The 12,582-nt window shown below is 40.0% G+C and overlaps 1 protein-coding gene across 1 annotated transcript; it reads right to left on the reverse strand.

The window, feature by feature from the left end:
- Positions 1-1,430: 1,430 nt before the first annotated feature.
- LOC119497594 (trypsin-3-like) lies at positions 1,431-2,856 on the reverse strand. The gene is made up of 5 exons (XM_037785828.1): positions 2,628-2,856; positions 2,367-2,526; positions 1,950-2,212; positions 1,734-1,870; positions 1,431-1,639 (listed from the first exon to the last, which is right to left on the reverse strand). Exons 1-5 carry the CDS (start codon positions 2,665-2,667, stop codon positions 1,490-1,492), a joined length of 750 nt encoding a protein of 249 aa, XP_037641756.1. The 5' UTR covers positions 2,668-2,856; the 3' UTR covers positions 1,431-1,489.
- Between the last annotated feature and the right edge of the window lie 9,726 nt (positions 2,857-12,582).

A 12,582-nucleotide genomic window follows, 5' to 3' on the forward strand; every position in this document is an offset into this window, starting at 1 on the left:
CGTAAACTTGGTTTGTGGAATTCTGTAGCATTCAAAACATGGAGATCTGTGTTGCCAGAAGAAACATCCTCTCAAAGGCCGTGCTTTCAGAAATAAAATAGTGCAGCGTCCTGCATGCTTCATAGCAATAAGAGCTATTTTCTGTACATAAATGAGTCCTCGTTAGGCCTCTTTATTCGGTGGTCAAGCAAATGCCTGGTGACTCACAGCGCTGCTTCGTGCCACACCCAGGCAACCAGAATCCACTTAAATCACTCGGGTGTTTTGCGATTGAGTACTCTCATGAATGTGCACCTGTTGTTGATTGCGTATTTCCATGCGGGGGTTACAGAGCGGTGTCACTAGCAGGGAGTTAGCGTCTTGCAGAACGTATTAGTTGATAATATTCTCCTACATTTTACTCCAAACACAAACTGCGGCAACATTCAGGCCGTGCTACAGCTAAAAAAAAAGTTACTGGATAGTCAACTGTGTAAGTACCACATTTGTAGCAGACAGTGCTCCATAACCGGTGATTATGGAGTGTGGCCAGAGTGTGCAACATGCTTTACAGTTTCAACCCACAGAGAGCAGTGTAGCATTTTTTTTTTTTTTGCCCTTTGTGATTTACTGTTGGCTGACTGTAAATGTCAGGTTTGCTCCTCAACTGCTCTCTGTTCTGCCGAGGCCTCCATGAGCAAGAAACATGTCTACCCATTCATTGTGAAGTCGTTCTGAGTCAGAGCTGGTATAGAGTCAGATAGTGTGACAGCACGGGAGGCAGCTAGAACTGTATATTACACTCCCAGATACTTAGATAGATGCCATTTTAATTTACAGTCCTGCTTACCGAAGCTACGAATTATGGTGCTGAGCACATGTGGCTTCTCAGGCGCACTTGTTTTAGACACCTGCAGAGCAAAACTCCTGTCTGTCAGTTTAATGAAAAGTCTGAGGGCATGAAGACAGGATGTTATATTCTTAGATGCTTTCTATCATTTCTATTCTAATGACTCACTAATACTCCCATAAAAAAAAAAACAGGCTGTCCTCATACACCATGTGAAACCAGACGTCAACGTTGATTTATTTGTCACGTAACTTCAGTACTTGAGTTATGCCACTCTCTGTGTTATTTTAATCCAAACCGTGATCTTTTCCTAAACCTTAGTAGTTTTATTGCCTAAACCGAACCAAAAAACACCAGACTTTCGCCCAGGAGACCGGTGTTTGTAGCTCGTGTGAAACCAGAAGTTAACGTTGATTTATTTGTCATGTAACTTCCGTTCTTAAGTTATGTCATTTCCGGAGTTATTTTAACCCAAATTGCGATCTTTTCCTAAACCTAAATAAGTCGTTTTATTACCTAAACCTAACCAAGTCGATCTTATATGACGAATAACTTTTCGTAAGAAGAGGATATGTTGAAAAATCACACGGTACACACAGCACATCATATAGTTTGACTTTACTGCCAATTCACATGTGAATTCTTTGATATCTCCGCTGCTCAGCCAGACGCCATGGTGTTCTTGATCCAGGAGATGTAATTGCAAACTTTTGTGTACACCCCGGGCTTTTTTCTCAGAGCGCAGCCATGCCCCCAAGACACAACTCCCTGTAGTTCTCCGTCACACGTCATGGGACCCCCGGAGTCACCCTGAAGATTAAAAAAAAAGATGATTATCTTATCTGGAGCATCTAGAGGCAGAATGTTTTGTGTTAACAGCAGCCATGATGTCTCTGCATATTACCTGACAGGAGTCCTTCCCTCCCTCCAGATAGCCAGCACAGATCATGTTTTCAGTGATTTGGAAAGGATATGAATTAAAGCATGTGTCATCACTCAGGAGAGGGGCGTCCAGGCACTGCAACTTATGAGGGTACCTCGCTGGGAAAGACAGTAAAAGAGTGTTTTTATGTGCAACAATGGCATTTTTGGATAGTCAGAGAGTTTCTCTGTAACTCACAGCCCTCGTTGCTGGGACGAAGACTCCCCCATCCAGAGATTTGGCACATTGTCCCGTCAATGGCACACTTTGAAGGCAGCATAGCGGGGTGTACGTAGCTGTTCAGAGTGGCAGGTCGACTCAGTTTTATCAGCATGATATCACTGTCCTGTGTGCGGGAGTTGTAGTCAGGGTGGCGGATAAACTTGGCAGACATAATGTGCTGTTCAGTTCCCTCAGGTTCCCAGATGTCATGCTCTCCCAGTCGAACTTCTACATCTGACCTGGAAGAAATAAATCCATCTTTAAGGTGACATTGTGCTCTTGCTGCTTAAAGGAGAAACACACAAAAAAATAGATTTTTCAAACACAATATAAATCCATCAGTGTTGCTGCTAAAGTTTTGGTTTACATGCGATTAGCGATCATCTTTCTTACTTTGTTTTGCAGTGTGCAGCAGAAAGCACCCACTCATCAGACAGAAGAGTCCCGCCACAGAAGTTGTACCCAGTGAAGAGAGACACTTGGTGGGGCACAGAGTTTTTTGGGCACTCATACCCTCCAACAATCTTGTTATCTTCCTTCAAGGCAGCTGCAGCTGTTAAAATGACAAAAACGTGTATTGACATCTATGTGAGTCATTCGATACCACATAATCAGACTTTATTTTTTACAGCATCTATCAATTCTGTACAATACCTGCCCCTCCGAAGAGAGTCAGAAGAAGGAAAAGCTCCATGTATACTGTCTGTCTGTCTGTCTGTCTAGCCGGCAGATTAATGTGCCCTCACCCTCTTAGTTTCAGGTATTTTAGTCCTCTTATCTCCTTTTTCTCAAGGTCTTCTATCGTCAGAGGTACACCTCAAACACTAAACATGTGTTACATTTCCCCAGAACACTGAGTTTAATGAACAGTATACAGTAAAAGACAGAAAAACAAACCGGAGGGGGAAAACAGCTTGGATGATGAAACATTTTGAATTACAAACACTGGAATTCCCCCTCTGTCAGCATGCTTTGAGTCAGAGTGCTTTTCATTAGCTCTTTGTAAGTTTGAGCTCACATGTGGAATCAGTACATTTGCTATAAAACTATGTCCCTATGGCCATGTTTTTCTTTACAATGGGTTTATTATACAATAACATACTGGATATGAGATGTGCACTGCCTTCAAGTGACCCACAAAGTGACGTTCACACTTGTGGATGTTGAGTAAGTAAAGATGCTCTAGGAGTAAAATTGTGCTACAGCAAATGTGCCATTTTCAACATCTAGAGAACTGAACTAATAGTATTTTACTGTTTTAAATGTTCCACTTACTCATACGAGACAGGTTGTCTGCTTATCAGCAAGCTGCTGCCTGAAAACATACAGTAGCTGTGTTGCAATACGTGATGTTAAACCCTTTCGCATTGCTGAAATAATCTAAACACAGAGAAATATAACAGTCAGAAAATGTGGAACATTGTCAGCATTTTAAGTTTCCTATATGTTATCAGTGAAGTGTCAGTTGTTGACACTGAAAGCATTAATTTCTTAATTTAGTCAACTTTTGTTAATTGCAGAGGTGGAAGAAGTAGTCAGATCTTTTACTTAAGTAAAAGTAAAAATCTAAAAATACTTCATTACAAGTAAAGGTCTTGAGTGTTGCTTAAGTAAAAGTACAGAAGTGTTATCAGCAAAATGTAGTGAAAGTATCAAAAATAAAAGTACTCATTATGCATGCATAACGTGTTGTAATATTATAGAATATTATATTATTCTGTTTTTATCACTAACAAGTACATTTTAATGGTGTAGTTCTTCGTTAATTTAGATTCTTTATATACTAGTGGGTAGATTACAGTACTGCATCATATCATAAAAGCAGTAACTAGTAGCTAAAGTGTCAAATAAATGTAGTGCAATAAAAAGTACAATATTTCCCTCTGAGATATAGTGTAGTATAAAGTACCATAAAATGGAAATACTCAAGTACAAGTACCTCAAAATTGAACTTAAGTACAGTACTGGAGTAAATGTACTTAGTTACTTTCCACCACTGGTTAATTGTAACTAACACAGAGTTTTTGTTGACATTGTTATTATCTTTTATACATTTGTGCAAGTTTCTGAGCCATGTACACAATTTAAGTCAAAAGAAAACCTGATTCCCTGTAAAGCAGACGTTTGTATGACGTTTCATTACATTCCTGTTTTGAAATTCAATCTGCTTGGGAAACCAATGCATCTTTTTTTTCTTTTATCTCTCTGGTTTGGGTATGAAATATTCAAAGGAATTCAGCACTCTTCCTGTTTCCGTATTGCCAAACTGCATGTCATTGCTGAGTCAATGTCTCAGAATGGAGACGTACTGAGAGGTACGAGGCTCTGTTGCTCATGTATGAGCATAGGTGTTTATCAGTACCAGACAGGAAAACATTTAAATGTGAGGGTACATTTAACCAAACCCTGTGATCATACACTTAAAGTTGAAATATAACGCATTCCCATCCAGCACAGGCAAGTTCCTCCCCCATCATTACTGTGTGGCACACTCATCGTCTCGCTGCCTCATTCCTTTTACAACCTGCGTATCATCGCTTGTATTCTTTGATTGCAATCAAGTGTAACAACTCAACGCTTTCTGCTGAGAAACTTAGTCTCTTGTAAAGATAAAAACGCCTCAGGTTGCATTTATGTTAACCGTTGTGTTTGTTAACTATTTCACGAGATTTCACGAGACCTACACTATCGTTACATTTTCATTAAAGTGACACCTTTTTTTGCTTTAACTTATCATTATGAAGTAAATGTTGATTATTATCTCTGCCAGGAGATTATGTTTTTAGTCATGTGTGTGGATCTCTGTGTTTGTATCTCTGTCTGTGCACGGCTAATCTTGCATTTTTCCAGTGGCCACTCGCGGTATTGTAGCGAAAAATCCCCCATTTTCCCTATAGACCACCATTGTCAAAGAGACATCTGTAAAATTGTTGACAGGACACCTCGAACTGCAAACAAGTTTGATTATGACTCTTTTCTCTTTTGAATTTTTGATCAATGGAGGTTTTATATATATTTTGTATAAATATTTTTATATTTGTAAAACTTCGAGCCGAGAAAAGCGATTAAAAAATCTGTGACATCATCACAATGTAAAGTCTATGGGCCGAGCGGGAACCTTATAACCCGGAAGTAAAACCGTAAGCTAGAACACTTATTTGGCGTATCCGCCAGACGAGCAGTTCTCATTCGGTCCGGTATCCAGTTCTAATAATACATCCATGGTAGCTCTCCCCAGTTACCAGAGTATCAATGAAAGTTCTTCGCAGTTACTATCCCCAGTGGCGGACGATGGAGCAACCAAAGTAACTGTGGAAAACAAAATGCAGTGTGTCCTCCTGTGTTGTTTTATCGCTGGGCTCTGAGGAACACAGAAAACGAATCTGTTGTCTTTGCGATAGCGGTGCCAACAATGATTCCACTTGGAAACGCTAGGGAGGGGGAAAGTTGTCTCTAAGTTTTCTAAACACGAGGCTACGTGACATTTCAACGGCATTTATTGGAGAAAACTAACATTGCCAAAATCGTTAAAATGTGCAACAAATGCAAAAAGTCCCTGAGCTAATTGCTTGGAAACATCTTTGATAGTCCCACACATGACACCCAGATGCCTGTTTTAGATGCACATGTGCAAAACAGCATTCAGGATGTGATCAGCTGGATGAATTAAGAAACAATATAAATACTTTGCTGCTATCTAAAACTGCCATTGACCTTAAATAATGACCACAGCTGTTGTTTCCCAGCGTTTGCCACCCTAACCCCTAGTTACAATACATGGAAAGGATCAAAACGTCCATTTATTTCACCATCTGGTGCTCCATTTTTAACCAGTTCCGGTTCCCCTAATACCATTCCACTGTACCTCAAAATACCCTCGGAGAGACAGAGAGAGCACTGTGTCAGAGCTCTTTATGACTTATGCACTGCCAGGCTTGTTTGCTGTCAGACAGAGCCCAGGCTGATTATTCATATCCCTTAGGTCTGCTGAGGGGGACCAGGCGTTGTGGTTGAAAGTAGGGACGAATGTAAGGAAGTGGTTTAGGTTATTGAGGTTCAGCTTTTTTTCCCTGTGTGTGGTGTATTTCATGGAAAAAAACGTCACTCAGCCATAGGGGCGAAAGCTGTTGGCACCGGTTTCGACTTGAAAAACAAAATTCCTGACCTCTCCGCACCCGTGAGACAAGAGTTTGATTTCCAGTCAGCACCGCAACAAGATCAACAAACCTTTGAGGTTTCAGGACGCAGCAGATTCACACTATTTGTGACTTTAAGGCTGGGGGCTAGAAGTTTCAACACAACAGTTAGTTTACCAGCATTTCACAAAAGGGAGTTTTAGAAACGCTCTGAGCTCACAGTGTTTTGCACTCCGCAGCGACGAAAAACACCGGGTGTATTACAGTGACACTGGGAGCAGGAGTATGTCATTAGTACCACACTGTCCCACACACAGACACAAGCAGACATGCATGTATTTCAGTTGTGCCTTTCAGGTTGCTCCCCCAACCTCCCAGCTGCTGTCGTGAATAATAAACCCCCAAACTCCAACTGCGTATATCACCCTCCACTAAAACCGAATTCCCTTTAAACCTCCACTAGTTGTTTTACACACCCAAATTGGTATTTGTGCGGCACACACATAATTGCATGTTTGGTTGGTAAATCAAGAACTCTGGCAAGCCCTCGGCTCTGAAGGCTTGCCTCAAACTATAGCCTTGGGATAGCTATTAATATCCCCTACAGACACCAGCAAAATGCTCTGCCTTTAAGTTCTGTCACAAGACTGCACAGCAGAAAATTCAAAAAACACATTTAAGCAGAGAAATGAAAAGTGGAGAATGTATTGCTCAAGAGGGTCAAATCCAAATTAAACAAAGTAGTCATACTGTCTAGACTTTGGCTAAAACAGTAATGTCATTTAGTGTTACAAATGGAGCTGAACATATTTAAAGTGAGTGATGAAGAAGGTAACTAGGTCAGCTTATTTCAAACTGTTTCCTGTAGTTAGAATGAATTGTTTTTGGACCTGGTGTAAAATATCTCTCAGTGGGGACGAATATTCAGATGCTGAATATTTATGTATCCCCCCAAAAAAAGCCAATGATAACAAAGACATGAGTCCTCCTACACACTCAAATAAGGGTGTAGCTCTGAACTCATGCAGAGTGTGTACACAGACACATGTAGTGTCTCTCACTCTTTCACTCTCTCTCTCTCTCCTTCCTTCCTTCCTCCCCCTCACATCTGGACTATTGGCAGGACATAGTTCCTGTGTGGTGAGTGTGTACATTAGTGGGGGACTCGCTTTTTAGGGTTGGGCAATTTTTCTAGCAGCTCACACTGTGTGAATCTGATCAGTTCAAGATATTGAGCCTCATTGTGTTTCACTGTGTGAGCAACTGATGTGGTGTAGATGAGATGCTCCTTAGTCCAGGGGTTCTCAACCTTTTCTAACTTGAGGCCCACTTCTGATTGTTAAAAAATCAGAGGACCCCCTTCCCAAATCAATGACAAACTGGGCTATAAATATGTGTTATGCCACTGTCAGGTGTAATGACCCAGGGTCATATTGTCTCACCACACGCTTTGGAGCTTTTATATACTGTATGTCTGTAAAGGGGAGACTCGTGGGTACCCATATTACCCATTTTCATTCAAAAATCTTGAGGTCAGAGGTCAAGGGACCCCTTTGAAAATGGCCATGCCAGTTTTTCCTTGCCAAAATATAGCATAACTTTGGAGCGTTATTTAGCCTCCTTCCCAAAAAGCAAGCATGGTTGGGACCAATGGATTGCTCAGTTTTTTAGTTTCATATGATTAAATAGTGGCCGTCAGATTTTGAAAAAGTTAATCTAACCATTTGGCAGTACCTCCACGGTTTAGTTATATATATATACAGTAGTTATAGTTTCCTTAGTCTGATTGTTTGAATTGCAGACAATTAGAATTTTTTTACTTCTTTTTTCAGTGGCGTTCTTTCTCTGTTTTTATTTTCCTAAATCATATTTTTTGTGCAATCCAGAGGATAGCAATAAATTGATGTGGGGTTGTTTTGATAAGATATTTACATTTTATTTTCCTTAATCATGTTTTTTTATTGTGCACTCAAGGAATATCAATCAAACTGGTGTTGGTTTATTGATTTTAAGAATGGCTTTTATCTGTTTTTGCTAATGAACTCTTTATTTTTGGAAAAATACAGATATGTCTATTGAGTCATAGAGTTTTAAGCCAGCTGCGACGGATGGGTTTACATTATAGTTAATGGAACACCTGCAGCAGTAACCCATATCAGCAGCCTCGGTATTTGATCCCCTTGGAATGAGAACGGGCTGATTTGTCGCATATTATTTTTAGGGCTGTCCTCAACCAAAAAGCCAGTCGTTGGGGCAACCAGGGTCAGAGATGCCAGAGGAATCGAGTAAGTCAAAACATGATAAGGGTAAAACGCTGAGCACCAGGGAGGAAGGGCAGAGTTGTGACGCCTTCACGCAGAGAGCACCTCAATGGTGGAGACCTGACAATTGCTCCTTGATCAAGCTTCAATAAACCTTCCGTGTAAGACATCAACAGCTCATGGGCCTCTTCCATATTGAGTTAACTTGTGTATCAGAAATTCCACCACAACTAACACTCGACATACGACTAACATACGATTTTGTCGACTAATCAATTAGTTGATTTAATCAACAGATCTGCAAAACTAAGTTTCTCCACAACGAATCACACAAAAGCACCTCTTTAAATCTTGTGTTTACCAGAGATGTGCTCATAAGTTTCTTCAAAATAACTCATTCAGCATGAAAAAAGCATAAAAAAAGACTAATCAACTAAAGGAAACGACTGATTAGTCAGTAAATCGACTAAGAGGGGACAGCCTTATTATTTATGAATTTATACTGTAAATGTAAATTCTTTAAATTCAACTTCCAATAAATGATGTGCCAACGAGTTTGCCTCTGTGACAGATGTTGGCCAAGTGCTTTTCAACATCTGTTTCCTGCTGAAAACATTTGCTTATCGAGGTACCATGCAAGGATGTCAAACTGAGTCACGTAAACCTAAAAATAATTCATCTTGCACCGGTATTCTTGTCTCAACGTCAGCGTGTTTGCACGTGAAAAGTGAAGAAACACAGATTACTGCACTGAGGAGGAAACAGTCCATTCATCATGTTTTGCAATTTTCCACATAAAATTCTAAGGAGAAAAAAAAAAAAAGCATTAACTCACAACCATGTCATACAGATGTACAAATGTGTGGGTAGTGGGGCAGAAAAACCAAGAGTAAAGAGGAATCATGTGGGAGGAAATATGACCATGAAGTCAATCTCAGATGTAACTTTTCTTCCCCACTGAAAGGTAGGGCTGTACTCTGGGGACGTGAGATTGATTTTCAGTGTCTCCAGCCAACACTCCCCCATGTCCATGCCTCCATCCTTTAAACAACAACAACTGTTCATTGCACGAACCTGCAGTCAGTCAGTTCCTTTAAATCTTCTGCTTTGCCCTGTTATTTGTTCAGAAGTTTTTTAACTCTTCTAATTATTCAGCTAATCTGTAGGTCCATGTTATTGCAAGGTCTTGGGATAGATTTCAGTTTTCGGGACTCTGAGATCTTGACTGGGATATATCTAGAGCACAAAAGCAGCAGCAGGAATGTGCCAGGCACACTTTAAAAGATGAAATTGCTTAGATTTACAGCTCTGATTTGCTTCAGGGTGGATACATGAATTCCCTTTTGTTTCAAGGTTGCAATCAGGTCTGCGGTTGTTTGCCAGTCCCGTTCTGTAGTGATGCCTACACTTATGCACCTTTACTGTAAATGTCAGATGTTTCAGGAATGCGTGGTTCTGTGTAATGAGTGACCAAAAATATCCAATCCCAAGAAGTTCCACTTTTAACTTTAGGCACCATGCAACATTTTTATTTCAATTACAGAAAATGACTACGCTGTAAAAGTATGGAAAGCCTGTTGTATATTTACTGTTTGAGTACTCATTCATTTAGGAGTAAAGGGTTTCCAAAATTCAAAAGAGATTGGATTAATAGTGCAAAATATGATTTTTTAACATTTAGATCTGTGGCCAATACTAACCCAAATTCCAATAATGTGTTAGAAAAAGATGAATTCTTACTCCAGATCTGTTTTGTTTGCAGTTTTGAATCTACAGAAGCACCGCAGTCATGTGTCCAGCTTCAAGTGGACAGTGGCACAGAGGGTGTAGCCTGCTATTTGACAAAACTGCACGGCAACCCTAAATTATCAACAGATGCTGATCTTGTGCTGCTGGGTGAAGAGAGGAGACATTAAAAATATGATGTCGATTCACCCAGTCAACACAGAGCAATCACACGTAACCTCAAGCAAACGTGAGGTCAACCCACATAGAGGAAAAACACATTACGCAGCAGGATGGATCACTGATGGTGCACATGAGAAGTCACAGCTCCACTCTTTCTCAGGTAGTCATCTTCCACAACCCCACAATTTATGTATTTACTTGTTTGGTTACTTGGTGTTTTCACTTTTGGAGTTTCCCAAAGGACAAAGGCTCTATCGTTTGGCTTTTGAAGAAGACATGTCTTGGCAAGTTTTTACGTCAGACTTCAGAGCCGCACCTTTACAGATAAGAGCTGCTATTGAGACAGCATGTATCACTATAAAGTGAATGTCTGTATATTATATACACATATACTACATCTTCATGCTGTAGGGGATAGCGGCGTTGGTCGGGACACTCTTATATTGACATCAAATATCCTTCCATTACTCACAGACTACTTGAACAGTGAGGAAAATAATTTGATTCCTGAACAGATACAGGTGTAGGCTAACAATTTATTAAGTTATTTAGAGCCAAACCATGTGTGAAAGGTAAAATTTTATTAAATGTACAAGGTGTGCATTTTCCCAAAATTCTGCCTCCCCAGGATGGTTGGGTCACCTTGTTCTTGGCTAAAAAAAATATAATTTAAATTGAAAAAATTGCAGTCTAAATTTGAACGCCTTATATTTACAATGTCACTTGTTCACACATGTCTTTGAGAAAAATAAAAAATTTGTAAAATGATTATATTTTCATAAATTACTGAGATATGGAGCCACTTGAGTAAACATTCACTCAGTGGGTCTTATTCAATTAGGAAAAGCCTTTGTCTTGTTTTTGTCTGCTTTTTGTTGATTAGTAACAAGGTAGGAACTATAAACAATATTGTCCCACCCGCCCCCGGGTTAGAGCAGATATACTTTGGACTCCCATTCTAGCTACCAACAAAACTTCAGACAGCTCTCACCAGCATCAACTGATAGGCCAGAAAATAAGCTTTCCAACAATATGTTTTTTGTATGTGTCATAACTAACAACAGTACTGTAGAGGAAAAATAACAAAAGTTCCAAAAATGGACTTACTTTTCAAACTTTTCAAATAAAATAAAATAATTTTCAAAACTGTGAATAAAATCCGCACTTTAAGGTTAAACTTGCAGTAGGCACAATGTTTTTGGCATAATTGGGCAAAAATTCCATAATAACCTTTGTAATTAAGGTGCTGTGATAGAAAACTAGACTTCTGCACCTCCCCATGGCTCTGTTTTCAGGCTTTAAAAAATCTAGTTTGTAACGGGAGACTTTGGCCAATCATGGGTCATTTCAGAGAGAGAGCGTTCCTATTGGCTGGTTATTCAACGGAGGCAGCTGTAAATCATTCGCAAACTCCGATCAAACGGTCTAACTAAGCAGCGCTGATCAAATATGAATCAATATTCTGTTACTGTAATGCCTCTTTCTCAATTTCTTTTTTCCGAAACATCTTGAAAGGGTAGTGTTTAGCTGTAAAATGAGAAAGTGTGCTCCGGCTGGTGGGCGGTGCTTGGTATTTCCTCAACTGATCTCAACATGGCTGCCGGGTCACAAACTTTCTCATTTTACAGCTAAACAGTACACTACAAGATGTTTCTGAAAACATTTTACGCGACAAATAGGCATTACAGTAACAGAATATTGATTCATAGTTGATCAGCGCTGCCTAGTTTGACTGTTTGATCGGAGTTTGCGAGTGATTGACAGCTGCCTCCGTTGAATAACCAGCCAAAGGAACGCTCTCTCTGAAATGACCTGTGATTGGCTAAAGTCTCCCGTTACAAACTGGATTTTTGAAAGCCTGAAAACAGAGCCATGAGGAGGTGCAGAAGTCTAGTTTTCTCTCAGAGCACCTTTATTATTATTTTTGCGAGTGATTGACAGCTGCTCAGAGACGGCAAGGCTCCAGATCAACTCTTATTGGTTGTTTTCCTGCATTATGCCAAATGATTTCTTTCAGATTATCTGTCTCATGCGCTACTGTCAGGATATAGGGACCATTTAAAAGAAAAAGAAAAACTTTCATTAACCACGTTTGCTCCAATTCTACCTACTGCAGCTTTAAAGTGAAGAGGATGTGGATGATGCATTAATGTAACCCATCTATCAATGAAGCCCAAATTGTGTTTTGTTTTAGAACATGTAAATGTACTTGAACTGTAACGCATAAACAGCCATAAAGCATAAAGACACGAGAGGTTTAACGGTCCTCAAAGAGGTCCCGCCTCGATGGGAGCGATGACGTCA

Source organism: Sebastes umbrosus, chromosome 11 (assembly GCF_015220745.1).
Source record: "Sebastes umbrosus isolate fSebUmb1 chromosome 11, fSebUmb1.pri, whole genome shotgun sequence".
Lineage (NCBI taxonomy): Eukaryota > Metazoa > Chordata > Actinopteri > Perciformes > Sebastidae > Sebastes > Sebastes umbrosus.